Consider the following 27149-nt stretch of genomic DNA (forward strand, 5'->3'; position numbering starts at 1 on the left):
AAAAGGATATATAGTTATATAGTTGTATAAGCCGAACGAAAACCATTAACCTTAGTAAACCATAAGTAGTTCGATAAAAATTAAGTGCGGAATTTTATTCCAATACATCAAAGAAGGGCAATACGGCCCCCATAACTTATACCTCAAATACAAAAACTTCTAAATGTCTCGAGAATCTATTCCCTCCTGGGGACGATGACCTTAGGTGTACACTACCAAAAAAAAAACACGAAACCTACTTAAATCTCATCTACTCACCCACTATACCCACAAACGGGAAAAAATGTGAACAGATTAGGGGAGGGCATTTCAGACAATTCACATGTGTGATAAAACTGTCAACCCAAAGACGTTCAATGATGTAAAATAAATACCAGAAATTGAAAGAAAAGAGAAAAAAGAACAAGAATAAATCCTACCCGAAACTCCTCAAGCAGTTGCAGAAACCCTAGGCGTCATATTCTTTGCACCACCGTTGACACTTTCAGACCTTTGATATCCTCCTCGATTGCCACCTCTGTTATTACCATACTCACTCCTGCCGTTCAATTCGCCCCTGTTGTAACCCCCTCTGCCCCCTCCGTAATTTCCTCTTCCTCGTACGCCCTCGTTTCTGAATCCGGAACCTCGTCCAGGTTGAAATCTTCCCCTGTTATTTCCTGTTAAGAAACAGAGTAGAGATTATGAAAGTGTTCTACATTAAAGTAGGAAATCGAGTTACTTCTATCTGTCTTCTAGACGAATTAGGATGGAGCTGGATTAGTATATCGTCGTTTTAGTAGTATTTGTAGCAAGCTAACACTAAGCTCTTTGTTTGGAAATTTATCTGCGTTCTACGAGCATAAATCAGAAGTTAATTGCACTTGCCTCGGGAATTTGTAGACCTCTTCTCTTCAACAAACACTTGGCGCCCACCAACTGTCACTGGAGAAGCCTGAAAATCAAGGTAATGCCAAGTTTAAATAGAAGTGGTTTGTGCTCGTAAGAAGTGGTTTCATGCACTATAATTCGTTAATTCTTTAGCAAAATCCTTCAATTATAGATACATGGAAAAATCACCCGGTGTGATGGTACCAGGTATGTATAGGTACATGTATGCATGTGCATAGGATGCCTGATATAAGACGTTATCTTGCATCTAAGCTCAAAAAGGCCACATACCTCGAGAGCTTTTTGCAGAGAACTTGCCTCCTCAAATTCCACAAAGCCAAAACAGAAACCTTGTTGCTGCAGCAAAAGAATTAAAATCGGTGATTTTGCAATTCTTAATCACTGAGCGGATATTAGAAGAATCTATTAAACATCCTCCATTAATTAAACACGGGGTTAATAAATTTGAACATACTCTGTTGCTTCTAACTTGAATCCCGTCACTCTTGATAGCGCCAAATTTCTTGAATACTTCCTCAAGTATGGAATCAGTAGCGTTCATCGGAAGGCCTTTTATATATACTGAGTAACCATCAGCTGCATAAATGAGAGGACAATGATATGAGAAATACAACAGAGTGCAATTCAACCAAAGAACAGAAAATTAAGAATAACATGCCTTCATCCTCTTGGCTATTCCCATTATCAACGGACTCCAAACTTGAAACTGGTCCATCGGTTGGTGGGGCTGAATTATGTTTCACTTGCTCAATTTTCTTTGGTGGAGCTTTACGAAGAGCAGTCACTGGGGGCGAGAGAATTACACCACTTTCCTTGAGATGCTTCACCTGAATAATATTATGTGCAAGATTGTTAGAGATTGGTACTGGACCATTACTAGTGTAGCAAAAAGCGGCGGCTTAAATTAACATAAGCACGTATGAATTAGTACAGCTCCTATACACTTACGATAAAGGCATAAGACTTCTTTGGCAGTTCCTCAATTTTGGCACTGGATTCAACAATTATTTCTCTATCATCTTGCACTTCATCAACAACCTCAGCCACAGGGATTTCTTCTTCAGCAATCGGCACATCTCCATTCTCCGGTGGGTTGATAACTTCTCCACTGATCGCTTCCTCAGCAGATGGTGTGCTTCGCTCAGAAACATGATTTTCCTGAATTGGTTCAGCAACTGCTAATACTTGAAAAAAAAAATTAAAACAAATTGTCAGGTAACAGACAACATTGAAAAGGGACAAGTACAAAATTAGTTATGTCTTGTTCCTTACGTGGTTCAGCAGGAGCAGGAGCAGGCACCAGCACATCATTGACCAAGGCTGGGTTCACATTAACAACATCCACATACCGGAACATGTCGTTCAAAACAAAGTATCCCTTGTCTTGAGGCGCGAGGAAGAAAGATTGAGCAAAATTTCGGACAGTGTTCTCCTTCCCTGTAAGATAGCCAGTTACAAGAACATCCACTCCACCATTAAATGAGTCCTGTGCATCCACCGACTTAATCTCAGCTCTGAAGTCACCATACTTGAGTGAGACAATCTTCTCATGGATAGCCTGTGTCATCACATATCCACAGATACACAAAAATTAATACAAAAATTCATACTGAAACCAGTTAACACTTAATGAATCACCGTTTACTTCCTTTAATGAGCCAACAAGCAAATTAATGTACAAACATCAGACCATCCAAACTCGTACCCCAAATGAACAGTAGCACAAAAATGGGCAGAACTGCACTAGAAAAAGTATGTTCCCTCTCATAAAAGAAAGAAAACAAGTGAACGCTTAACCCTCCTATTCTTATTACATTTGTATTAGCCAGTAGCCACACAAATCTTTTTCCTAAAATAAACTTAAGGAGCAGTAATAGAAATCTACTACATGTAAAATTAAAATTGTGTGCATGACTCTGGCCTGCCCAAAAAAGGAAAAGAAAGAAAATAAAAAGATTGCTAGTTTTAATAGGTTTTATTTTTCTATTTTAAATGCTAATGTAATTGGCCCCCCTACAAAAGACGAAATATTATTGAGTTCCAGTTAGGACTTACAGTAGTATATTTTGGATGCATTATTTTTAATTTATACTTATTTAATTAAAATCTAACAAATGTTTACCTAATGGGAATTATTTTCCATAAATATCCACACGCATTGCCTAATCTCTAATTTTAAGAGAGAGAGAGAGAGAGAGAGAGAGAGAGAGAGAGAGAGAGAGAGAGAGAGAGAGAGAGAGAGAGAGAGAGAGAGAGAGAGAGAGAGAGAGAGAGAGAGAGAGAGAGAGAGAGAGAGAGAGAGAGAGAGAGAGAGAGAGAGAGAGAGAGAGAGAGAGAGAGAGAGAGAGAGAGAGAGAGAGAGAGAGAGAGAGAGAGAGAGAGAGAGAGAGAGAGAGAGAGAGAGAGAGAGAGAGAGAGAGAGAGAGAGAGAGAGAGAGAGAGAGAGAGAGAGAGAGAGAGAGAGAGAGAGAGAGAGAGAGAGAGAGAGAGAGAGAGAGAGAGAGAGAGAGAGAGAGAGAGAGAGAGAGAGAGAGAGAGAGAGAGAGAGAGAGAGAGAGAGAGAGAGAGAGAGAGAGAGAGAGAGAGAGAGAGAGAGAGAGAGAGAGAGAGAGAGAGAGAGAGAGAGAGAGAGAGAGAGAGAGAGAGAGAGAGAGAGAGAGAGAGAGAGAGAGAGAGAGAGAGAGAGAGAGAGAGAGAGAGAGAGAGAGAGAGAGAGAGAGAGAGAGAGAGAGAGAGAGAGAGAGAGAGAGAGAGAGAGAGAGAGAGAGAGAGAGAGAGAGAGAGAGAGAGAGAGAGAGAGAGAGAGAGAGAGAGAGAGGGATTACTTGCATAGTGGTGGTGATGCTCATGGAGCCATCCTCCTCAGGACGACCAAGCTTACTTATGTCCTGATAAAAATGATGAACGACTCCTGGCGAATGGTGCAGAATCCGATAGTACTGCTGCACAAATGCGTTTGCCACCTATTCAACCAAAATGCAGGACCAAGTTAAATCAACAATATAAAAAATAAAAAAAATAAAAAACCCAACTTCAGGGAGAAAAAAAAATACCACAAACACAAATAATTGACAGAAAAAAAAAAAAAAAACTTACAACTTGCGCAGAAACAGGTAGCTGAGCCGCTGCCGCTGCCGCTGCCTCTGCCGCCGACGCCATTATCGGTCAGTGATCTCACTAACAGACCTACAAAAACCCTAACAGCATCAAAATACGCCACCCACATTCCCACACACAAAAAAACCTATCTTCACAGATCTCTATTTACCAATCAGATCAAAATATTACTACATAGGCATTAATAACAATTTCGTGAACGTAGTAAATGATCGTCGGATCGGGTGATACCTGGACTCAAAGCTTTACAGATGCGCCTGAACAGAGCACGAGAGAGAAACCGGAGTCGATTTTGTTTCTCTCTCTACTTACCGAGCGAATACCAGTAGCTCCGGCGATGGAAACTAGGGTTTAGGCGGCGGAAATTGGGGACGAATGGTGGATCTCAAAGAGTAGGAATGTAGAGAGATGTGAGAGAAAGGGTTTCTTAGAGATTTATGGGCAGACAATAGAAATAGAGCAAAAAGCAAATCTTTGTGTGAAAAAAAAAATATTTAAATAGAAGTACAACTCTTTATTATTAGTGATATATGTTTAGAATATATTTATTTTTTTAATTGTTTTAAAAATAGGTTTTTTTTTATTTTTTTATCATGTGTTCGGCTTATTAAACCTCGTTTGAGTCCAACTCGATTATTTATCGAATACGACTTTTAAACTCGGATTTTTTTAGTGCACGTATGTGTTCGACTCAACTCGACTCGATTCGTTCGAGCATGAACTATATTTATCGAGATTTTTTAATACATTGTACACTTTAAGATGCATGGATATTGCATTGCATGGTGTGAATGGTAATAATAAAACCTATATTAATTGTCCTCGTACTTTTACAAATTTATTTATAAGAAATTATTATAAATAAATTCTCAAATACCATAAACTACTTTAAATACTTTATTTGCTTCAATTTCATTTTGTTCAATCAATACAAAGTGGAGAAAGAATTTATGTTTTGGATTGATTGCTTTTATTTATTATTCATTTTCCTTTCATGGAGTAGTTGCTATTTATGGATGAAAATTGGAAATAAATCGTGATTGGATTTAACCTAATCCAAGTTTTAATTTATTTTTTATAAAAGGATAAATTATACCTACATATGGGTGTAAATGACTTGAGTCAACTCGACTAAAGCTCGAACTCGAATTTTTCAATTCGAGCTTTCTAATGAGTTGAGCCCGAGCTCATTCTTAATAGTTCTTGGGCTCGCAAGCTTTTTTTAGAATTTTTATTATTTCTTTATTTTTTTTTAAAATATAACTAAAATAAAAAAAATTATAAATTCATAAAAGTAATTAAAAAAATTAAATTACATGTCATTTTTCAAATTCTTTTTATTATAATTTATAATAATAAAATTCTAATAATATTTAAAAAAATGAAAAATAAAATAAAATAAAAAAGACACAAAATGGCTCGACCTCGACAAGCTCAGCTCGCTCGAGCCCATTAACAAATACTCGAAGACTTCTCAAATTTACACGTACAAGTAGATTGCCTAGTCAGTGAATTTTACTGAATTGTATAATTGAAATAAGACAATATAATGCAAACTAAAAAACATAATAAGTGCAGTATATCCATTTTCATGCATTAAGAAAAACATTAGAATCCTTAAAACAAAAAAAAAAAAAAAAATGTACACTAATTAACTAATACATTCTCTTAATTTCATAATTTGTTTTTTTTTTTTCTCAGACAGGCAAAGGCATGGTGGTCAGAAGTTGGCCATTCATCATCACACTGCAGAAATTAATCAAACACATTACAGAAATCAAGCATTATAAATTAAGACCGAGAAAAGTTTAGTGGGGAAAGGGTAAATTAGTAATTAATTACCTCTTCATGTAATAGTAACAAAAGTCGGCTAATATGAATGTCTGCACAATTTCCGATAGCAGCATCATAGGAAGCCATAAGTAGCCAGCTCCCACCAAGAACAAATACGTTCCCGCAGATTCGTACACCTACAATCAGTTCGATAAGCCATGATTAGTTAAATAGTCGAACTTTATTTAACCTTTTTTTGTTAGTTCAAGAACTTGTTGTGTTGGCCCTCATTTTCGGGCCGACCCGAAAATTTTGGAGGAAATAAATGAGCTTTTTATCTTGCTTTATTGGGAAATTGCGTATTTGACCCCCTAATGGTTTTTAACGATACAATTGCCCCCCCCCCCCCCCCAATAAGACTTCATGCATTACCTTAATGAACCAATGAGCAAATCCTAAGAATCTTGCAACACCGAGCGCAAACACGTAATTGGCGGTAAATGGTTCGATCATCTGAAATAAAATCGAACAGAGTTAAACGGGAATTAATATCAATAGCAATCTGTAGTACGTTTAAGTATATAACACACACACACACACACACACACACTGTGGATGCGTGAATAATAACCTTAGCATTCTGCATCATCCGAAGTTGTGGCAATACGGAAACTGATTCGGAATAAACACCAAAAGCCCAAAGAATTCGGCTAATACGTCCATGTTGCGTGTAAGGATGGACAAGTACCGCTAGGATTGCAGAAGGTACCGCCTATATATATCAAAGAGACGAAAGAATCTCGATAACAAACCAATTGCTTTTCATTAAAACGCAAGCTATACTAATATTCAAGATTACATGAAATTAAAAGGGAGAACTTTTAATTTTACCACATAATACAAGGGCATATTATCGAGCTCCGAAATGTAGGTGGATTTCAACTTGAACCTAATCATGTATATAACCCACAAAGTCGAAACGAGTGTCACAAAATCAAGAACCGTGTGAATGTCGCCTTCCATAAATACACTACAGCATAATCTTGCAGCTAAAAACACTGCTGTGAGTTCTTGAGTCTTCAGAGAAAGGCCTAAGCCACATAAGAAAATACATATTAGGATTAAGTAGACTAAACTAAATAAATAAATAATCTAGTATTTTATATATAGAAATTTGTTGTTTAACGAGGAATGCAGCGTTTTCATTTTCGGGACGAATTCGATAGTCATCCCAATAATAAAAAAAAAAAAAAAATTGCCCTTTAAATTCACCCAATGAAGATAGATACACTGAATGAAAAGCATATATCTCTACCTAAATGCCTCCGAAATTTTTACGACGTTTAAAGGAAGACGAAAATTCGAACATAGTACAAGTAAATCGATTAGGATTAGACAAATCAGAAGCCAAAATTAGAATCTAAAAAGGAAAAGACTGTGTTTTTAACTAGTGTACACTGTAAAGTTCTTACCAAAAGAAAAGAAAAGAACAACCTAGGAAGGATACAAAGAAATACTGAAAACTTAAATCTAAAATTAACCGTTCACTCAACAACAGATAAAATCCCAAAATTCAACAGCAAACAAAAATGATTATAATAAAATAAAAATTAAAAATTATGCAATAAATTGAAGAATGAAATGAAATATACCGGAGCAGGTTTTTCGGGTGGAGAGTTTGTAAATGAGGACCAAAATACCAGCAAAATGGATGGCCTCAGAGGCGACGAAGAAGTGGTTGTGGTCGTGAATCAGAAGCTTCAACGCCACCAGAGCGCACAGACAAAGCGCCGCCGCCAAGAAAGCGTTGACCTTCGCCGACTGCCGCCGGACCCATGCAAACAGCTTGTTCAGCGGCGCGTTCCTCTTCTTCCCCATTAATTAATTACTAAAAAAAATCTTAGCTAATTAAGGAAACAAACAGCTATATACTGTGAAGAAAATTGAAGATAGTAAAAATCTAATTTGAAAAATATTAAAAAGTGAGAAAATCGAAGAGGAGGAGGGGGAGGGGTTGGTTAGCAGGTGACACGAAGAGGGCATGCAATGGGGGAAGTTGGGACGCTGTCAATAAATTGATGAGTGTTTCTCTCTCTCTCTCTCTCTCTCTCTCTCTGTTTTCTACAGACCTCCTTGGGGGTGGGGGTGGGGTGGTTGGGGGGGTGGGTAGGGGTTGGCAAGTTTCGCCGTTTGGTTTGAGCAGGCGGGGAAGGAAACGCCGTAACGGACATTTAATGCGTAGTTAGGCCGTTGATTCCCACATTTATTTTACGGACACGATTATGATCATACATTAGTACATATATTCTTGATTTTGCGTGGACTTTAAATAATAATATTTCCCTTAAAAATGTGATTTTTTTTATATATAAAAGAAAAAGAAAATCTTAATCCAATTAATTATATATATTTAAGGTTGCATTTTATCTCTTAGTTGCCCGGAATCAAATCCATTTGCCAATGTTTTCTAAGTTAACATATTTCGTATGATTTACAAATTATTGTATGCGTTGTACAATGAAACATTTGAGAGGATGATTTTAAAAAAATTATAAAATTAAATTTATCGAAGTGTTCGAATCAATTTCACGATGAATTTCAACTTCTTTTGAATTTGGATTCATTAATCAAAAGGATTATAACAAGTTGTTCATCAGTAAATGCGCATAAAATAATGGAGGAATAAATGTATTGTTTGAAATATCTAGGTAGAGCTGCCAAACTAATAAGTTTAAAATGATAATTTAAATTATTTAAAAAAAAATATTAAGGTCAAATCCAATAATTAATTTCATACAAGAAAAATAAAATGGTTCAACACTAAAATAAAATACCCACTCTATTATTCTAGCTGCATCACTTTAATTGATCCCATCTAGTAACAAAATTGTTTAATTTACAAAAAACCACCTTGAAAATTAGCTAATTCATTTACAATAATCTCCCCTAAAAAACCTCACAATTTTAAGTTCTTATAATGGACAATAACTTCTAGAAACTTCCAAGACCAAAACTCTTGCCCCGAATTTTCATAGCAACTGCAATTCGAAACAAGCAGAGATCTTCGTTGACATAAGAATATTTTCATCGACGTTTAAAAAAACGATAATTATCAAAATGCATAAAGGGAGTTTCAATAAAGAAAGATAGTCAAGGAAATGATAACTACATTTTACCTTCATAAGAAAGGACTTTTATGCATTCACTTTCTCCAGCTGCTGTGCCGTATGAGGTTTCTCTTGCCTGTTCCTAAAGAATAAAATACGATCAAGTTATAGGTCTCGTGATTGATTGATTTTGATCGGTTTTTTTTCGTTTTTAAGAGAAAAAACCCGAGTATCCACAATAGAGTATCGAGCCTTTTATTGAAGATTTCCTATCCGATAATTGCAACTACTAATAGAAATAAACACATTTCACATCCGAAACATCGTGTACTGATCACTGGTCACTGAAGTAGCAAAAAGGAATATAACATTTTAAATGACTTACTTCTCCTGTAATTGGATAATCGACAATGGCCGCTGATAACCATCTTCTTTCTCTTGAGGATTTGGTTTTCTAGCATTTCTTGATTCAGGTTTCCAACAAGCCTTGATGAGTGACTCACCCAATAACTCGGCAATATCAGTAGCCATAGTCTCGGCCTTCTTAACAAACGGAAAACTCTCCTCTTCAAAGTGATTCGACAGCCACAGATACATCGACAAAACTTGATGCCTAGTCTCGAGATCCAAAAGCTCCGAATCATTTCGAGCAGCACATTTAGGCATGCCCATAGCTATATTCACCGGAAGCTTCTGCGAATAAATCGAAGCAAACTTCAAGAGATGGTACATTGCTTTAGGGTCCCTTATATTAACCGGTGCAAAGCAGAAATTGAAACGGTCTTCTAAAGATAACCCTTCAATCCTATCCAACATATTCGCAATTTTTCTTATATGCAAATGCTGGCACAGAAAATAAGCCCCGTCCAGCTTGCAATTCTCGCTGAATTTTTCAAGAAGTTTCGGGAATTTCATATCTGGGATTTGTCCGGCGAATAATTCGACTTGCTCAAAGTAAGGGAAAAGTCCCACTCTCCTAACTTCATCAAATGGCTTCTTTAAGCACTCGATTAAGTAGTCCAAATCTTCTAAGTGTAGTGTGGTGGTGAGTCCATCTGGATAGACACTTCCTCTTCGACCGGCTCTCCCAGCTATCTGCTTCACCTGAGAAGGTGGGACCGGAACCATTTTGTCCCCATTATACTTTGAGAGATTAAAGAAAACAATTCTTCGAATATTTAAATTCAACCCCATTCCCACAGCATCACTCGCAACCAACACATCGAACTCGTTATCTTGCGAGTTGAAGAGAGAAGCTTGCTGCCGACGTGTCTCTGGCGGCAATGCACCGTATATCACACAGCAGCGGTGCTTCGTAAACTTCTCGATCGCTAATTTAACCTCGAATATTTCCCTCCTCGAAAATGCAACTATACAATCTCCCGACCGAACGTTTTTCAAATCTCCCAAGAGTGACTTTGCCTCCACGACAAGAGGCTTAAACCTCTCGTAATGCTGCTCCACGAGTTCATCTCCAGTGTCGGAACAAATCTGCCTAACTATTTCAAGAACACTCGGATCGCCACATAAGTGTATCTCGTCAGCTTTTAGACCGAGCAATGCTCTAGTCCATGCATAACCTCTGCAAGAATCGGCCATCATCTGAATTTCATCTATAACCGCCACATCGTACAGCTCGTCTGTCGACACCATTTCGACAGTACACGCAACGTGGTTAGAGAATGGAAACTCCTTCTTCTCCTGCCCTGTAAGAAGACTGCAATAAACCCCCGATGCATTCACCTTATCGAAAACCTCCATGGCTAACAACCTTAGAGGGCTACAATACACGCCTTTCTTTGCTTCCATAAACCTCTGCAGTGCATTGTATGTTTTCCCACTGTTAGTCGGACCACAATGATACACAATCTTCCTCTTCATTGCTCTAGCAAATGGGAACCAAGTGTGAGGCTTGGTCATGTCAGCCGAATCCACCATTTTCCGGAACCTCTTGATTTCGTCGGGGAATTTTTCCATGCAATACTCAACGAAAATTGGGAACAAGAACATATCAGCTTCATTGCCAGGTCCAAGAGATACCAAGTACTTAGCTAAATCATTGTTGCACTTCTTCGAGAAAAAGCTACCAAAATTACGAGCTGCAAAAGGGAAAAACGAGGCACCGATATAAACTGCAAGAGCCTGGTTTGAAGCCCAGCCAGACTTGGTAAAACAACTCATAATCTCGTGCAGGGTTTCGCAATCGCTGATGGATTTGTCTTCACTATTCAGACCTTCCTTGAGTTCTTTATATATTTCCAAAGGGTCACGATTTGCTATTCGGGAAAGATTCAATTTTTCTTCTTCTGAAACTATGCTTTCAGTTTGAGGCTCGTGTATTGTTTCTTCTTCATCAACTTTACTGAGTTCTGGTGAATCTAAATTGGGGTTTTCATTTTCCGACAAGGAGCATAGCCAGTGTCTACGAAAATTAGGGAAAACGCCTAATTTTGTCGATTGAAACGGCGGCGACTGGAATTGATTAGGGATTTGCGGCGGAGGGGAAGGGAGAAATGGGGATTTTGAAGGATGGGAATAATGGAGGAAACGACTGGAAATTAAACTCCTAAATGTAAAGAGATTGATGTTCTTACAGGAATATAGGGCAAACACGCGCTTCGCCGGAGCTCTTGCCATTGTTACACGAGAAGCAACGAATATCAAAGATTGAAATAATTTCTTCCAATTAAATAACAGAGTAAAAGAGAAAGTGACCTATAACACCACAATTCGTCACAAAAAGGAGGTGAAATTTCTGATGCTCCGACGTCGTTTCACGAAGCAGCGGTGGCTGGTGGTGGAGAAAAATTGAGCCCTGCTATTTTGAGGGGAATATTCTTTTCCCTGAAAACTCCGGGATTACTAAAAATGGCAACGAGAGAGAAATGAAGGCGAAGCTTTGTGTGACTGTGTGAGAGAGAAAATGGAGGGTGGGAGTGTAATTGAAGCGGTTAAAACCCTAAACCCTTGTGACAATTTGAAAATTAAAAATTATATTGCTTTGCAGGAAAATTAAAAATAAATAAATAAATAAATTATAGCAATCCCCTACTTATTACCGTGTTTAACCTCGTTGCACTCCTATCGTTCAAGTTTCGTTTACATTTAGCTGCATAAAACTAGCCAAAAGTGATTTACGAGCTAAAACTACGTACTTGTTTAGATTATAGTAAGATCTAATTGATTTTATGAATTCGAATAGTTTGCTTTTTGTTGTTATTTAATACTTATTTTGTTTTACAAATTTTTTTAATAAATATTTTACAAATCGACTATAAATCAAATCGAGTTTTGGATCTTGTTTAAATAAATAAGTAAATTTTCAAATATAATTTGTGGATTGAAAGTTTAAGTGTAGTCATGGTCTTTATGGGTCAAGGCCCAATTGAACCAAATACATTTAAAGATTTAAGAGCTTTAATATATGTTAAGCCCAGATGTAAATTTACGAATTTATTTCTTTCTCGCAATGTTTTTTTTACTATTTCGAGATTACACAATATTGTTTTTTGCAGTTTACACTCATCAAAACTCGGTGATAAATAAAACATCATTCCACTTTTCAAAGGTTAATGTTAAATTGCACATACAGACATGCTTAAAATCAAATCAAGATAGTCAATATTCGATTCAAGAACGTCCGTTAAAAGCTCGTTTGAGCTTTTTTTTTTTGATAATTAAAGCTCGTTTGAGCTTGATTTGCTAACACAATAAACAAAAATTGAACACACATTTTTATTCGATAAGCTATAAAATTCATGTATGTGTGCAATGATCAATATCATTTTTTTAATAATCCGGATCAGGCAATTTAATTTGTTACAATTAAGTTTCAATAGCTGTAATAAGTAAAAGTGTAAAACCATAAAATAAAATTTATTATAAATAGTAGCCATTAATATTATTGCAGTCATGTGTTTCTAGGGCAATATTAGCACTAGGTTAGATAGGTTTACTATATAAATCTGACAATTTATTTTGACTAAAGTAACACAAAATTTACTGAATAAGGCTAAAGTGGTCTTTATTATTACAGACTGCAAGGAAAGTATTTTCATTGTTATGCCTAAATATCTTTAATTAATTTAGGAAATTTGTAATAAATGTCAGTGATGTGATTTTTACAGAGATAAATGATTTTCAAGATTTTCCATATCTACCCTTGCTCAGTACCTACCCTCTAATCTCAGTTCCTATACATTTATTGCTTGTCAAGAAGATGATTAAGATTAATTAGTTATTAATTAAAACATTATCTTTAAACTAATGGTAATATCATTACACATTCATTGTACTTTTTTATTTTAATTAAAAAAATGTATCTTTTTTACTTGAGATAAAATATAGATTATAGATAATCAATAAATAGATTAATTTGGTCCTAAATCCTAATAGTAAGCGATGTATACTATGGTGATATATTTATCGTGTTAATCGATGCTTGTGAGTTCATAAAACTGGTGAAATCCATTATATAATTTCACGGTATTGATCTGCATATTATAAATTATAATACACATTTATGTATATGTGTGTTTAGTGGATAGTTATTTACGCAAATATACAGGATAAAAACCACGTGATTTATTTCAATAAGATATAGTGATATACGATCTCACAAGCCTCGAGAAACACATCACCCTAGTGTATATCGTTTACGATTAGGACTAAATCAATTTATTTATTATTCCTAAGTTAAGAGTAAAACAAATGCTGATGCTAATCACTACTAATTTATAATCTTTAAAACATTCTAAAGATTTATAACTACAAAAAATTAATATATTAATTGGATATACAGTCACAACTCACAACCATTACATTTCGTTATATAAATTATATCCCTATATAAATTATATATATGCTATTATTTAATTAAAATAGGAGAATATATAATTATATATATATGTAAAATCATTAAAAAAAATCTCTAAATTAATTAATTAATTAGATAAATGTGAGAAATTAAATCTGATTCATCTCAACTGCAGATTCATCACACTTGTTCTTGGTCTTCATATTCTTAACAAACATTCCATACAAATAAGAACAAAACCCCCACACACACAGCACGGTGGAAACCGCCTTAACGCCGCCGAACGCATCCCCATAAACCACCACCCCAGCCACAACATTAACGGCCATTAACGCCGTCATACAAATCCCACCTGTCAACGACGTCGTCAAGAAAACCATGCCAGCTGTACCCACAAAGCAAAACTGCCACACAATCAAATTCCCAACAATAGTCAACCAGTACCCCACAACCCCACCCCCACTATCGAACACCCCACTCTCCACCCTCATATCACCAAACCCGCCGTCCGCCGCCATCCCCACGGTGGCGAAAACCGTCGCCGCCGCCTCCATCACCAGCTGCATCTCCAGCACCATCGCGTAGCAGTAAACCCTCCTGTATATCGCCTCCATTATCGGCAGATACAAAGCGAACATCAACCCCGCACCCAGAGTCGAGAAAAACCCGATTAAATACTTCGACCGAGTCAACCCGGCCGGTTTATCGTGACTCGAACCGATCGCCAAAAGAACCGAGCTCAACGTCAGAAGAATCACACAGTTGAGGTTTTTGAAGGTGATTCTCTGCTTCACGATAATCACAGAAAGAATCAGATTAAAACCCAGCTGAGAAGAGAGAAGCAGCGACGAAGTCGACACCGGCAAATACGAATTCCCCCATGAAAATAGGAGATTGTTTACACCCAAGAAAACTCCGACAACCAACGACGGAATCAAAAGATTCGAGATGAACCCAGAAAACGGTTTTCTTTCGGTGCATTTGAAAACATAATACGGTAGGTATACAGGAAGAAGAAGAACCGGAAAACCCGCAGACTGAACCCACGTGGAAACCCATCTGCTTGATCCTTTATGAATGAAGTAGAATTTCAGTATTAGGGTTGCAGAAACAGAACCCACGAACAGAAAAGCGTAGTTCATCGCTAACAGAAGAGTGTAGTTTTTGATGGATTTGTGGTTGGTTTGTGGTGATTCATGCGTGTTGTTTTCTGTGATCGTCACCAATGTAGCTGCGTCTTCTTCTTCTCCGGGAGGCGGCGGCGGCGGCGGTGGTGGAGGTGGTGAAGGTCCAGCCATGGAGATTTTGGGATGAGAGAGAATTAAAGAGGAGAGAGAAAGAAGATGATATTAATTTATATATATATATATATATATATATATATATATATATATATATATATATATATATATATATATATATATATATATATATATATATGTGTGAATTAGAGATGTAAAGTGGGATTTTAAAGAGTGGTGGTTTTTTCTTTTTCTTTTTATTTTTTTTTTTCTTGTAAAGAAGAAGAAGGAAACAAAAGGTGGTTAGGTGTAGTCAATGTTCATGGGAACTTCATGAATAAAATATGTGATTATTTGCAAATTACTACTTTTTATTTATTTAATTGTTATTTGGACCTCTAATGAGTTTCTTCCACTCAAATTTTAGGATTTCAGCACAAAGAAAGGACTAAATTTGCAGAAAAAAAAAGTTTTTTTTTCCTTAAGGGACCAAATAGCTATTTTGAAAACTATGAAGGACTTTATTGAAGTAAAGCCAAAAAAGTTGGTGTGCATGCACGAGAAATACTAAAAGGAAAGGGCTTGCATGGCATTTAATGCAAAAGTAATAAAATAAATGAAATTAATTAATTATAAATCAGTTTTTTAAGGCTTTCGTCACCTTTTTTTATGGCCTTTCTTCACTTTCCGGGCTATATATTATATACATACAGTTGATTTGTAATACCCACCCATCGTTTTTGTTTTTACTTTTTTTTTTTTTTTTAAATTTGATTATTAATAAAAAGTTAGTTAAAATATAATTACACCATCTTATGACAATCCAGTATAAAAATTTATCTATATATCACAAAAGTTGGTCAATATGAGTTTTGTAAGGTAATTATAATTTTATTATTATAGAGATTATAAATTGAGAAAATCAGTGAATTATTTATTAATAAAATTTGAGACTTGTTACCATCTATATATGAGCCCCTTTATGCAAATATATCAAGGCTTTATATATATCTTGTTAATTATATTTTATGTGATTAATAATTAAAAAAGGATAAATTTATATATGTGGGGTAGTGGGATTGTTATAATTTGGGACCATAGCCCTAAATTTAAGCTTTTGATTCATATACTAATTGGGGAATTCACTTAATGTAGGAAATAATAATTTAAAACAGTGTTGTTTTGCTTAAACATTGTCAATAAATTAATAAAATAACTATTATTTTTTTAAGTAGTATTTGAATATATTAACCTCTGTCGAAATTATTGCAAACCAAAATTGGTACGAGATAAGGAAACATGTGGACAAGCATAAATAGGAATTAATACTTAATTAATAAATATAATTAGTGGAATTTTTGGATGCAACTCCATTTCAAGAAATTTTATACCAAGAGCAATTTTATAATTAATTTTATAACAAACTAGAATGGTACCAAAATTAATTTGGAGGCCCAATGAAAGAAAACGTCTAATTGTCAAAACTCATAATTTCATCGGGCTACTAATTTATATATAGCCCAATTAGCTAGCTTATAAGTTGTATGCACACCTACTCATTCCATTGAACTTCTAATTCTATTGTCAATAATCATTCCACGAAGTTTTTGTGACTACACTTCTCGAACAATAACAATCTGCTTTCTTTGTCTTCAAGTGGCTTTCGTCCGTAACGGAATACATAATACGAGTAGTACAAAAGGTTGGTAAAATACGAACACAAAATAAGAGAATATGAAGAGGGATCGGATAATCGTAATTAACAGAGCGAGGGATCGGATAATCGTAATTAACAGAGCAGACATAAAGAGTGGAAGAGGAGATGTGATTATTTTGGAGGGTAAATTGGACTAAATAGAACATTAAATGGGAGGAAGTTAACCCTATGTGAATTTCTAAGTGAAGAGACGAATTTGTCCATGTAAAAGTCACGTGAAATGCAAGTGTGTGGGATTCTGGTCAAAATAGCCTAGAAATTCCACTTTTGAGGCACCGTGCAACAAAAAATGGAGTTCTTGTAAGAACGTGCATTAAATTTCGGGGAAAAGTTGTTCATGTACAAAGAGTTATTCGGAGGGCAAAATAAAAAACGAGCATTAGATTTTGGGGAAAAGTTGTTTTCCACTCATAATCTAGTTAATAATTTCGGTTGTCAATCTAACACGAAGGTAACTTACTCACACGCTCAGTTTATTCGGGTTTTTTTGCAAAAACCACCCCTGTGTAATCTCGAATTGCTGAAAACGACCTCGTGTTAAAACAATTAGCAAATACCCCCCTATAAAAATTAGTCAAAGGCAATAAGGCCCTTAAGAGCTCACCGTGCACTTCACTCGCCATGGATGAGAGTGGGGGTTCGTTTTTTGACACAAAATACCAAAATGCAACCAGAAATTTTATAAGTACCAAAATTAAGTTTTTAAGATTTTCAATTGAGTCATTTATATTTTCAATTAAGCCATCTTTTTCAACTAGTCCTCCACTTTTTCACCATGATTTTTTCCGGCAAAAACCATCAACCAAACCCATATCTGAACATGAAGTTCATTTCTATTCCAAATACAAGAAAACAAAATGGAAGAAAAACGGCTCCTCAAAATTTTTCGGCACATCCCTGCCCAAACAAAAAAATATACAAAAACCGTTCAAAGAAATTTCTTTCAGTTTCCATAGCATTTTCTTCCAATTTGTGAAAACTTAATTCGTACCTTCAGCAGGAAGAAGAAGAAGAAGAAGAAGAAGAAGAAGAAGAAGAAGAAGAAGAAGAAGGTCAAACTCGAAGAATCATTGGCCGACTCTCCGATTCAACCACGTCGCCGCCGCTGCCCTCTCTCCAAATTGCATAGGACCAAATTGCAATTTTCATAATTTCTCAAAACCTCACATTCTTTCTCCGTCTCCTTCTTCTCAAATCTGTTCCTCACCACGAAAAAATAAAAAGAAGGAAACCATATCAAGCAATTCATCTTCATAAACAACCCGTTTGCAAAAGAAGAAAAACCAACAAAAGTTGCACTTCACGATGGAACCTAGAGAGAGAGAGAGAGAGAGAGAGAGAGAGAGAGAGAGAGAGAGAGAGAGAGAGAGAGAGAGAGTCCGATCCGCCATGGATGCTTCATTCGGCCCGGATGATGCCGCCTCCAAACCCACCGCCGACGAAGAGATGAGACGAATAGGGTCGCGACCAAAAATCTTGATTCAAAAGAAATCTGGAAAAACCCATCAAATTAAACATAAAGCATAATTTTTTTTGGGGTGGGAAGGCAGGTGGTGCGGAGGTGGTGGTGAGGTGGTGGTGATGCGGATGGAAGAATTTTGGGTTGGGGATGAGATGATGGCCGTGGGTTTTCTTCTTTTTCATTATGTTTTTTTTTTCTTTTTGATTTGTTCTAATTATATTCATTTTGCAGTTTTATTTATTTATAATTGAAACATAAATTATTATAATATGAGGGTTAATTTAGTCATTTCCTATAGGTCAACTGCTAATTTTGTAATAATGGGCAGTGTGCTTTGTTAAAAATAATATAGGGGGGTCTATGCTAATATTTTTAATATGAGGAGTTTTTCAGCCATTCCATATTACACAGGGGTTATATGCAATTAGCTCCAATTTATTCCGGTGCGATCACTAAATTGAAAAAAAAGTTGACGATTTATTATCTATCATATACTCACATATTGATTATACGATGTAGTCCCACCCCAATTTATGATAGTTTCACAAAGTGTTTGAAAATTATTGGACGAGTTCGTTAAACATACCAATAAAACAAAATTTGAATTGGGCTTTAACAATTAACTTGTTACACGTGGATTTTTCCATGTGGATTGAGCCTAACGTGCGGTGCGACTAGCAACAATAATATTTATGAGTTTTGGTCCCAAATTGTTACAATATTAATATTATAAACTTTCTAAGTACTTGCCTCTTAAACCGTTGAATTGAGATAATGGTTGACTACAAGTTCATTAGGGTTAATGGTTGACTTTACAATTTTGATTTTACATCAACTTCATTATTTATTCCGAAACAATCAGAAACAGTTGACTATGGATCTACTAACATAACTTCAATGCTTAATCAATCTTAGCATTCAATATAAATTAATAATATACAGTAAAATTTTGATAAATTAATAACCTTATTTAAATAGTATATTTTTCTGGCCCCAACTCGAGGACATCGTGTTAAAAAAAATATTAAATTAATATTTTGCTAAATTAATAAAATTTTGGCTTGTGCCATTATATTAATTTATGGAAGTTTTAATGTTTTCATTACATTTGTAATAAATACATATGTTGAGATATAAAATTATAATTACACCTAAACAAAAGAGCATTATTTTTGGGTAAATTACACCCACACCCCTGAGGTATGCTTAAATAACTGTAAGGTCCTTGTGGTATTGATAATTACACTCACCCCCCTGAAAGGTACTTAAAAACTCTAACGGGATAATGTATTGGATACATTATTCCGAAAGGGTTCTAATGAACTATTATTTTTAGCTAGTTGTGGAGATAACATAGAGTTATCGGGAGTTATGGGGTGACATGGCTCCCCCAATATTTCTTAAATCACCCATAACTTTTTGTTGTCTTCACCACTTCCTGAAACCAATAGTCCATTAGAACCCTATCGGAATAATGTATCAAATACATTATCCCGCAAGAGTTTTTAAGTACCTTTCAGGGGGGTGAGTGTAATTATCAATACCACAAGGACCTTACAGTTATTTAAGCATATCTCAGGGGTGTGGGTGTAATTTACCCTTTTTTTTTAATTCATAATTACACGTGTAAGAAGTTCTTGCAACCTTTTTGTTGACATTGGGCCTGGACAAGTGGAACGACAGTCCATGAGAATTCTAAGAGCAAGGCCCACTGCTCGATGGGGCCCACACAAATAAATGAAAAGATGGATAAAGTATGGGATTAAATTTATCTTTATATCCGCCCTCTTAAAATTCCTTAATTAAAATTTAAATTCCTTAAATTTAGCTTTTATGCAAAGATGTAGTATATTGTAATAGATATTAATTATAACAATTATTAATTACACAAAAATGAAGAGAATTTTTTTATTAACGTAATATAATTTGGTTAATCGCGACTGTATTAATTCATTATAGATGTTTAACAGTAGTTCGTGTTTTTACCTTTTTTACGGCTCTTTATAAAAAATGACTAATAATTCAGCCAATTCCTTCCTATATATATAAAAAAAATATATTTAATTTCAAGAAACTTATCCAAACAATCAAACTATATCTAGTGACATGTCAACGAGCTCAATCACCCAATTCCTTCCTATAAATACTTTCCTCAAACAAAGATAATAAAACCATAAAATAAAATAATGAATACTACAGTGGTTTCAAGTGCTGAACCAATTCTCCATCTTAGCTCAAAACGGGTCCCATCTCCAAAAAACCCGGTTCACGAAACCATCTCCTTCAATTCCCACGTAGCCATCTCGAGATTTTCCATAAGAAACCCGATTACCGGTCCGCGCAGCAGGGCCCGGTCAACGGCCTGCATTAGTGCCGTGTACGCTCCCGCGGAAACAAGCAGGGAGACACTGTACGAACTGCTGGGAATTGGAGAGAGCGGGAGCACGCTTTCCGACATCAAGAAAGCGTACAAAAACATGGCTAGAAAGTACCACCCGGACGTTTCGCCACCGGACCGAGTTGACGAGTACACTCAGAGGTTTATTATGATGCACCAGGCTTACGAAACGCTGTCCGATCCGCAGAGCAGGGCTTTATACGATCGAGATTTGGCTGCGGGATTCGGATCTTTCTCTTCTCGTAGAAAAACTCACCAGGTAATAATTTCTATTTTTTATTTTATTTATTCATTATTTTTATATATTATAGTTTTTTTTCAATTACTATGTACTAATTATATTTTTATTTATTTTTTATTTCTTATAATAATTAGAAAATGGAGGAAAATGGGGAGTGGAAAACGAAATGGCAGTCTCAATTGGATGAGCTGAAACGACGAGAAATGAATAGGGATTCCGATGGAGGAATGTCGTGGGGTGCTCGAATGCGCAGTCGAAGATGAAATTAATTTTCGTGTTTTTTATTTTCTTCATAAATATCAAAAAATATAAAAAAAGTTTAGGATTTTTGTTCCAATGTATAGATGTGGTAAATATCTTGTTTTGTCGGGTTATTAATATCTAGAAGTTATGAAGCATGCAAATTAAATGGCCTTGTTGATGTTGTCTTTTATTACACATGTGATTCGTTGGATCAAACGAATTCGGATATTATGCAATTATTAATGTTAGAATTGTACCAGAAAATTTAATGTTTAGATAACACGAGTGAAAATCTGTGTAAATAGCTTGACTGATTTTGGGACGATAAGTTGGTATACGAGATAAGAGCGAACGATATTTGTATCGAGAAAAAATAGGATATGAAAGGTCTATCATCCAAAATGAAAAGAAATATCTATTAGGGCCCATTTGCAAGTTGTTGCCTCTTTATGAAATGGTTATGGTGGCGACAAAGTTTGAGATAAAAGATTTTAAATTTTAGAATATCTAAGAAATAAGTTATATAGTTAATATCTATCTAGTACCGATACGGGAACACGGACACAGTGAAACGGAGAAAGAGGTACGGAGAAACCCATTTTTTCGAAAATTGGATACGTGAGCGTGGAAAAACGTGTAAATATTAAAAATATAGAGATATATTTGTAATTTCTAAAAACAATACTATTATCATCAGTTACATATTTGTATCTAAAAAATATATATAATTTACAAGTTCCAATCTGTATTATTATTCCACAAATTACAACAAAGGCGTACAAATTTTAATTTAGTGTAGAATTAGCTTCTAAAAAAATGTTAAAACACCAATAGAATTGAAAAATAGGCACAAGATTCAAAGGCAGTTTAGAGTTTTATTTAAAACGGGTTTTGGATTTTTTGGGACGGAAACGCGCTTCCAATCAAATATTTTTCATTATTATATGCAACGTCGTCAAAATTTTTGAACATTTATGGAAACGGTCCCAAAAGTTTACATCAGGTGTCATGAAATTTCGATTTTTAAAATATTTTCAAAACTTGAAGACACAATTGATATGGAAAAATAACCTCAAATGGGCTTAAAATTATTGAGATTGGTCAATTTTAATCTAAGTCGACTTGAGCTTACATTATTAACCTTTAATCCTCGTTGTCTATATGATGACCAACATGGGCTCGAACCAGCATGACCCATAAAAAGGTTTTTCGTGTATAATTAATTAATTATGGGTAACAAAATATAATTATATATAAATCGTGAAGATGAAATCAGATTTGTAAAGATGACCACGCATTTATATCCGGATTATACGATGAACTTTAGAAGCTTCTAAAATAAGATGAATTATAGTACTTTGTAAAGTAGTTGACAAGTTGGCAATGGCAACACAATTTATGCTTTAGAAGCTTCTAAAATTAAATAAAATAACAAATGGATGATTTATGACGTCACGCCATACGTAATAAAGATCCACCGCACGCAAATAAATACCAATGACAGACTCATAAATTAAAACAAATTTAAAAAAAAAAATAATGAGCTGCAAATTCGAACCATCAAACGCCAGATCATCCTTCAATCTCCTGAGAAAATTCAATCAATCAACCAAAACCCATTTCCCAGAATCAATTTCCTTCACCTCCCAATTCACGGAATCGAGAATTTCCATCAGAAACTCTCCGATCGGGCCGCCGCGTAGAGCCCGGCCCGAAGTTAAGGCTGCGCTCCACAGGCCGCCGGCAGAATGCGAGGAGGAGGAGTACTCGCTGTACGAAGTGCTGGGAATTGGAGAGAGTGGGAGCACGCTTTCAGACATAAAGAAAGCGTACAAAGAGATGGCGAGAAAGTACCACCCGGACGTTTCGCCACCGGACCGAGTTGACGAGTTCACTCGGAGGTTTATTATGGTGAAACAGGCTTACGATATTCTTTCGAATCCAGAGAGGAGAGCTTCTTATGACAGAGATTTCTCTCAGGGTTTTAAGGGCTATGCTTTTTCAGCTAGAAAATCATATAAATATGACCAGGTAATTTTTTTCAATTTTTTTTTTTAGTGTTTGTGAGTTTTAATTAAAAAAAAAAATTCAATTTTTCATTTTTATTTTTGTGAAAACAGAAAATGGAGGAAAAAAGAGAGTGGAAAATAAGGTGGCAATCTCAACTGGATGAACTAAAGAAGAAGAAGAGCAAGAATTCGTCAAAGGATAGAATGAGTTGGGGTTCTCGAACATGATTTTCATGTATTTTGTTTTTTGGTAAATTACGATGTTGTCCTAATGTAAAGTCTATTTACGAGCAATACTCTTATTTTTTTTAAAATTACATTCGGTTCTACAATTTATAGATTTCTCACATTAATACCATTTTGTAGAGGGTGGATGTAAGAATTTTACATACTGCATGGGCCTGTATGTAATTTTTCTAAAAGAAGGATATTTTTTGTAATTATACTCTCATGGAAGTGGTTGTAATTTCTTTTTTTTTTCCTTCGTATTTTTTGTTGGGCTAATTATAGCTATTTTAGTTAGTTTTAAGTAATTTGTGCATAGATCTCAATGTATATAGAGTCCATAAGTTTTACCAACTAATATTTTTTTTTTGGAAAAATACAGTTTTCATCCTTTAAATTTGAACTAGTTTCATATTTGATCATTTATGTTCATAAAAAACACATTTCATCCTTTATGTTTTAAGAATTCAACATTTTTAGTGTTTTACGTCAATTTTTCGTTAGTACTACCATACTCAAGTGTGTGCATGGTCTGCCTTAACTGACTAACTGTAAGCCGGCAAAAATGACAAAAATATTAAATTATCGAAACATGAGGGACCGAATGTATTTTTTCTGAACATAGGGGACCAAATATAAAATTGATACAAACTTTAGGGGTAAAAAATGTAATTTTCCCATATCTTTTTAATATAAAATTCATATAGAATTCAAACTCAAGTATTATTGTTTGCTTATGTTAATTTTATTTTTATTTTATGTGACAATCATTTTTTTTTTCTTTTTTTTTTATTAAATTTGATAATCATACTTAAGAACAATTAACATAAGTTTTGGTGACTTTTCGGAGTTGCAAAGAGAATTATGATTTGTGGTGGGGACTAGAATGTTTAATGAATACGACTTTTGACAAGTCCTTTTAATTTTTAATTTTTATTTTTTTAATAAATTTAATACCATGTCGACAAGGACTATGTTTATGAATGCTGAGTCAGCAGATACAATCCAACTCTAGCTAGCTATCCCCATTCCCCACACACCTCTTGTATATATTGATTGCATAATAATTAGTATATTATATAGTTGAGTTTTATTTTTTGTTCATTAGCAATACACCTCTCCTATAGATAAAAACTAGTGATATGTCCATACCATAATTCTTCTTTTGTGAAAACCCCTAGAATATTTAATTCACATCTTACCCCTCTAGTAGCATCTCACGTTTATTTTTTATTATTTATATATTATTTTCAAAATTCCTATTAATGAGTCACCTAATCCCGCTATTTATACTTAATTATTTATTTTTTCTAATAAACTGCTCTTAATTAAACATTTAAAAAGAGAAAAAAAAAAAATTAAACCGCAGCATCGTTGAGAAGGAGACGCTCATATTGGGATTTTTCCCCAAAATAAAAAACTGGCAAAAAATCGAAATACTCGTTACGAATCTGCAGTCACATTCCAAAATCGAAGATAGTTGCTAATCGTCCACCCACTTTCTCCATTGACAGTCGTGTTCTATTTCAGTGGTGTTTCGGTAGTCATAATCCCGTGAATTTGAGTTGCGATAGTCACATTCGAATCTGCTTTCTGAAATGAAGAAGAAAGCGTCACAGAAGCGTAAACGAAGACCCAATCCTCAGGACATTATGCATCTTGACGCCGGTTAGTCTGTATACCTAAATCCTTTGTTTTTGCGAATCAATTTTTGTACCATATATTGTCAAAAATATAGTTTTTTGTGCCCGTAGATCTAATTTAATTTCAGTTTAGGGGTTTCTGGGATGATTTATGGTTGCATAGATAGAGCTTTTGAGACAACATTCACGTTACCATCATGACTATATGTGACTACATACACACTGAATTTATGGTTGTTCCGATTTTATTGAAAAGTACTGTTCTGTATGTATGCCCAAATTGCAATTTAACCAATGTTAATGATGTTCTGACTTATTAACTTTTGCAGTAGAAATATGCTATGATTTGAGTATGTTATAAAAATCTGAAACTAAATAAGTGTATTGTTATAGTCGTTTTATGTAGTCATGTTGATATAATGTCTGGTATATGTCTGCATGTTGATATAATTAGTTGTATATGTCTGCATGTGTGATCGTAGATCCAGATTAGATCCATTTTGTTGTTTCAGATGGAATTTACTTTTATACACACAGAGTTTTTGGGGCAGGAGTCATGTTTGGTATCCATTCCAGTTTAACTTGTTTTGTATGAGTTGATGTATTAGTTCCCAGCAATAGATGTTGTGGTCTATTCAATCGGCATGTTATTGTCAATCGTAGGCTGCACAAACGGCACAACAGGGTGCGAATAAGTCTTCCGGTAGGACTCAGCGCGTAAATATTTGTCAACGTATTTATAGCCCTCGTTAGAATTATTGAACAACACACAAGCAGCATGAGCACAAGGCAATCCAATGATCTGCCACATCCTACACGAACACACCATTTCTTTTATATCAACAACTGCAATTGGGTCGCATAGAACCTCAAACATATGATTCGACTTCCTCGCTACCCATACTCTACCTTTTTGGACTTTGGAGTTAAGCTCAGTTGTCATCGTCGTCCCTTCCTCAGCCCTAATGCTAATATTTATCATGACTTCACCCCTGATATAATCGATAAAATTTGTGATAGGCAAATCACGAGCACCCTTGATCTTCGAGTTCCACAACTCAGCAGCATTTGAGGTCATTTAATTATGCCGATCTCCGACAAAATACGAACATGTCTAGTTAACAAAGGGTAAGTCAGCAATGAAATTATCTACCCTTGCGCCTCCGTATTCTTTCAACTCATTCAATTTCTGACGGAACTCAATCTTTGTCGATGCATATGCACAAGCATTGAATTTAGCAACAATACCCTCTCGAAAATTAGTCGGGCAACCTCTACACTTGTGCAGTAGGTTGTTCTGCAGGTGGACAAGGCAAAATATGTGTCCACAATCAGGGAATATTTCCTTCACACCGCGCAAAATTCCATGGTTACGATCCGATAAGAATGTCAACACGCGATCTGTTCCAATAACAGTTTTTAAATGTCGTAGAAAATACGCCCAGATGTCATCAGTCTCCTCGTTCACTATTGCAAAAGCTACTGAAAACAAACCCGAGCAATCGGAAACATACAGTTAGTATTGTAGTCATATATAGTCATGTTAAAAAAAAATGGGTTGTACCGTTTTCACAGTCTTTCCCCAACGCACTTAGATGGATTCCCCTGTGTTTCCTGACAAAAATGTCCCATCAAGAGCCAGCATAGGTCGACATGCCTTAAACCCCGACAAACTCCCTTCAAAAGCAAAAAAATACCTCTTAAAACTTCATTGATACTGGATCGACATCAAGATGGTACACGCTGCTCGGATTGCTACGCCCAAGCTCTTCAAAATACAAGGGCAAGTAAGAGTACGACGTCGTAGCGTCACCAAACACATGATGCTTCCCCGCGCAAGTGCCTTCCAAGCAACAAAATAGCTAATGTCAATGCCATAGTACAATTTGACATTGAGCACGACATCATTCGGGGCCATTTCAGGTTTGATTCTAACTGCATTCATGATCAAACCCGAAATTAAATCACATGTCAATCTATTTTTGCTCGATGAACCAAATGAAGCTCCGCACGTATGATGTTTTTCAAATGTCCTAATATAAAATAATCCGTTTGCCTTCTGTAGCGAGGCATGAATCCTCCACATACACTTCGTCATCACCCTGTATTTGCACTCTGCCGTAATCCTTGTAGGTTCATTCTTCACATAGTTAAATTCAAACCCAACTTCAACAGCGTATTTTCGCAATGCATCCCGGAAATCAACAACCCCGTTCCGAAATCCTTGCCTTATTTCCCTAATAAGATTTCTCCAATTGGTACTCAA

General features: G+C 35.4%; 7 protein-coding genes across 11 annotated transcripts; 2 read left to right on the forward strand and 5 right to left on the reverse strand.

The window, feature by feature from the left end:
• Positions 1-45: 45 nt before the first annotated feature.
• Positions 46-4516, reverse strand: LOC105978114 (Nuclear transport factor 2 (NTF2) family protein with RNA binding (RRM-RBD-RNP motifs) domain-containing protein). 4 transcript variants are annotated; one of them, XM_088817345.1, is made up of 10 exons: positions 4240-4516; positions 3991-4077; positions 3717-3854; positions 2164-2449; positions 1840-2075; positions 1550-1718; positions 1346-1467; positions 1162-1227; positions 868-934; positions 46-659 (listed from the first exon to the last, which is right to left on the reverse strand). In XM_088817345.1, the coding sequence occupies exons 2-10, from the start codon at positions 4048-4050 to the stop codon at positions 430-432; spliced, it is 1374 nt and encodes a 457-aa protein (XP_088673471.1). In that variant the 5' UTR covers positions 4051-4077; positions 4240-4516; the 3' UTR covers positions 46-429. The 4 variants fall into 4 exon arrangements, with proteins under 4 accessions (XP_088673471.1, XP_088673470.1, XP_088673473.1 ...); XM_088817344.1 differs by having other exon boundaries at positions 3988-4077; positions 4240-4510; XM_088817347.1 differs by having other exon boundaries at positions 1840-2066; positions 3988-4077; positions 4240-4488.
• Positions 4517-5581: 1065 nt separating this feature from the next.
• Positions 5582-8039, reverse strand: LOC105955913 (ER lumen protein retaining receptor family protein). Its single transcript, XM_088817348.1, has 6 exons — positions 7434-8039; positions 6673-6872; positions 6413-6553; positions 6214-6294; positions 5851-5978; positions 5582-5754 (listed from the first exon to the last, which is right to left on the reverse strand). Exons 1-6 carry the CDS (start codon positions 7657-7659, stop codon positions 5706-5708), a joined length of 825 nt encoding a protein of 274 aa, XP_088673474.1. The 5' UTR covers positions 7660-8039; the 3' UTR covers positions 5582-5705.
• Positions 8040-8507: 468 nt separating this feature from the next.
• On the reverse strand, positions 8508-11891 carry LOC105978115 (ATP-dependent RNA helicase). Of its 2 annotated transcripts, none has more exons than XM_013003531.2 (3): positions 9274-11891; positions 8958-9030; positions 8508-8819 (listed from the first exon to the last, which is right to left on the reverse strand). In XM_013003531.2, the coding sequence occupies exons 1-2, from the start codon at positions 11523-11525 to the stop codon at positions 8976-8978; spliced, it is 2307 nt and encodes a 768-aa protein (XP_012858985.2). In that variant the 5' UTR covers positions 11526-11891; the 3' UTR covers positions 8508-8819; positions 8958-8975. The 2 variants fall into 2 exon arrangements, with proteins under 2 accessions (XP_012858985.2, XP_088673475.1); XM_088817349.1 differs by having other exon boundaries at positions 8508-8843.
• Positions 11892-13805: 1914 nt separating this feature from the next.
• On the reverse strand, positions 13806-15028 carry PUP4 (purine permease 4). Its single transcript, XM_013003528.2, has one exon. The coding sequence runs from the start codon at positions 15000-15002 to the stop codon at positions 13854-13856; it is 1149 nt and encodes a 382-aa protein (XP_012858982.2). The 5' UTR covers positions 15003-15028; the 3' UTR covers positions 13806-13853.
• A 5251-nt stretch (positions 15029-20279) lies between these two features.
• LOC105955985 (chaperone protein dnaJ 20, chloroplastic-like) lies at positions 20280-21278 on the forward strand. Its single transcript, XM_088817350.1, has 2 exons — positions 20280-20781; positions 20898-21278. Exons 1-2 carry the CDS (start codon positions 20311-20313, stop codon positions 21024-21026), a joined length of 600 nt encoding a protein of 199 aa, XP_088673476.1. The 5' UTR covers positions 20280-20310; the 3' UTR covers positions 21027-21278.
• A 1249-nt stretch (positions 21279-22527) lies between these two features.
• On the forward strand, positions 22528-23455 carry LOC105955986 (chaperone protein dnaJ 20, chloroplastic). The gene is made up of 2 exons (XM_012979796.2): positions 22528-23037; positions 23127-23455. Exons 1-2 carry the CDS (start codon positions 22546-22548, stop codon positions 23241-23243), a joined length of 609 nt encoding a protein of 202 aa, XP_012835250.2. The 5' UTR covers positions 22528-22545; the 3' UTR covers positions 23244-23455.
• A 2059-nt stretch (positions 23456-25514) lies between these two features.
• LOC148771379 (uncharacterized) lies at positions 25515-25961 on the reverse strand. Its single transcript, XM_088817611.1, has one exon. It carries the CDS (start codon positions 25959-25961, stop codon positions 25515-25517), a length of 447 nt encoding a protein of 148 aa, XP_088673737.1.
• Positions 25962-27149: the final 1188 nt, after the last annotated feature.

The sequence above is a fragment of the Erythranthe guttata genome, chromosome 4 (assembly GCF_056151865.1).
Source record: "Erythranthe guttata isolate IM_541 chromosome 4, IM_541, whole genome shotgun sequence".
Classification (NCBI taxonomy): domain Eukaryota; kingdom Viridiplantae; phylum Streptophyta; class Magnoliopsida; order Lamiales; family Phrymaceae; genus Erythranthe; species Erythranthe guttata.

Coding starts and splice junctions, on each gene's coding strand:
- LOC105955985 (XM_088817350.1), top strand. CDS start 20,311: ATGAATACTACAGTGGTTTCAAGTGCTGAACCAATTCTCCATCTTAGC. Junction 20,782..20,897: donor CTCGTAGAAAAACTCACCAG/GTAATAATTTCT, acceptor TATAATAATTAG/AAAATGGAGGAAAATGGGGA.
- LOC105955913 (XM_088817348.1), bottom strand. CDS start 7,659: ATGGGGAAGAAGAGGAACGCGCCGCTGAACAAGCTGTTTGCATGGGTC. Junction 6,554..6,672: donor ATATGCCCTTGTATTATGTG/GTAAAATTAAAA, acceptor TGATATATATAG/GCGGTACCTTCTGCAATCCT. Junction 5,755..5,850: donor TGTTACTATTACATGAAGAG/GTAATTAATTAC, acceptor TAATTTCTGCAG/TGTGATGATGAATGGCCAAC.
- LOC105978115 (XM_013003531.2), bottom strand. CDS start 11,525: ATGGCAAGAGCTCCGGCGAAGCGCGTGTTTGCCCTATATTCCTGTAAG. Junction 9,031..9,273: donor ATTATCCAATTACAGGAGAA/GTAAGTCATTTA, acceptor TTTATTCTTTAG/GAACAGGCAAGAGAAACCTC.
- LOC105955986 (XM_012979796.2), top strand. CDS start 22,546: ATGAGCTGCAAATTCGAACCATCAAACGCCAGATCATCCTTCAATCTC. Junction 23,038..23,126: donor AATCATATAAATATGACCAG/GTAATTTTTTTC, acceptor TTGTGAAAACAG/AAAATGGAGGAAAAAAGAGA.
- PUP4 (XM_013003528.2), bottom strand. CDS start 15,002: ATGGCTGGACCTTCACCACCTCCACCACCGCCGCCGCCGCCGCCTCCC.
- LOC148771379 (XM_088817611.1), bottom strand. CDS start 25,961: ATGACCTCAAATGCTGCTGAGTTGTGGAACTCGAAGATCAAGGGTGCT.
- LOC105978114 (XM_088817344.1), bottom strand. CDS start 4,050: ATGGCGTCGGCGGCAGAGGCAGCGGCAGCGGCAGCGGCTCAGCTACCT. Junction 2,076..2,163: donor TCCTGCTCCTGCTGAACCAC/GTAAGGAACAAG, acceptor TTTTTTTTCAAG/TATTAGCAGTTGCTGAACCA. Junction 1,468..1,549: donor GAATAGCCAAGAGGATGAAG/GCATGTTATTCT, acceptor TCATTTATGCAG/CTGATGGTTACTCAGTATAT.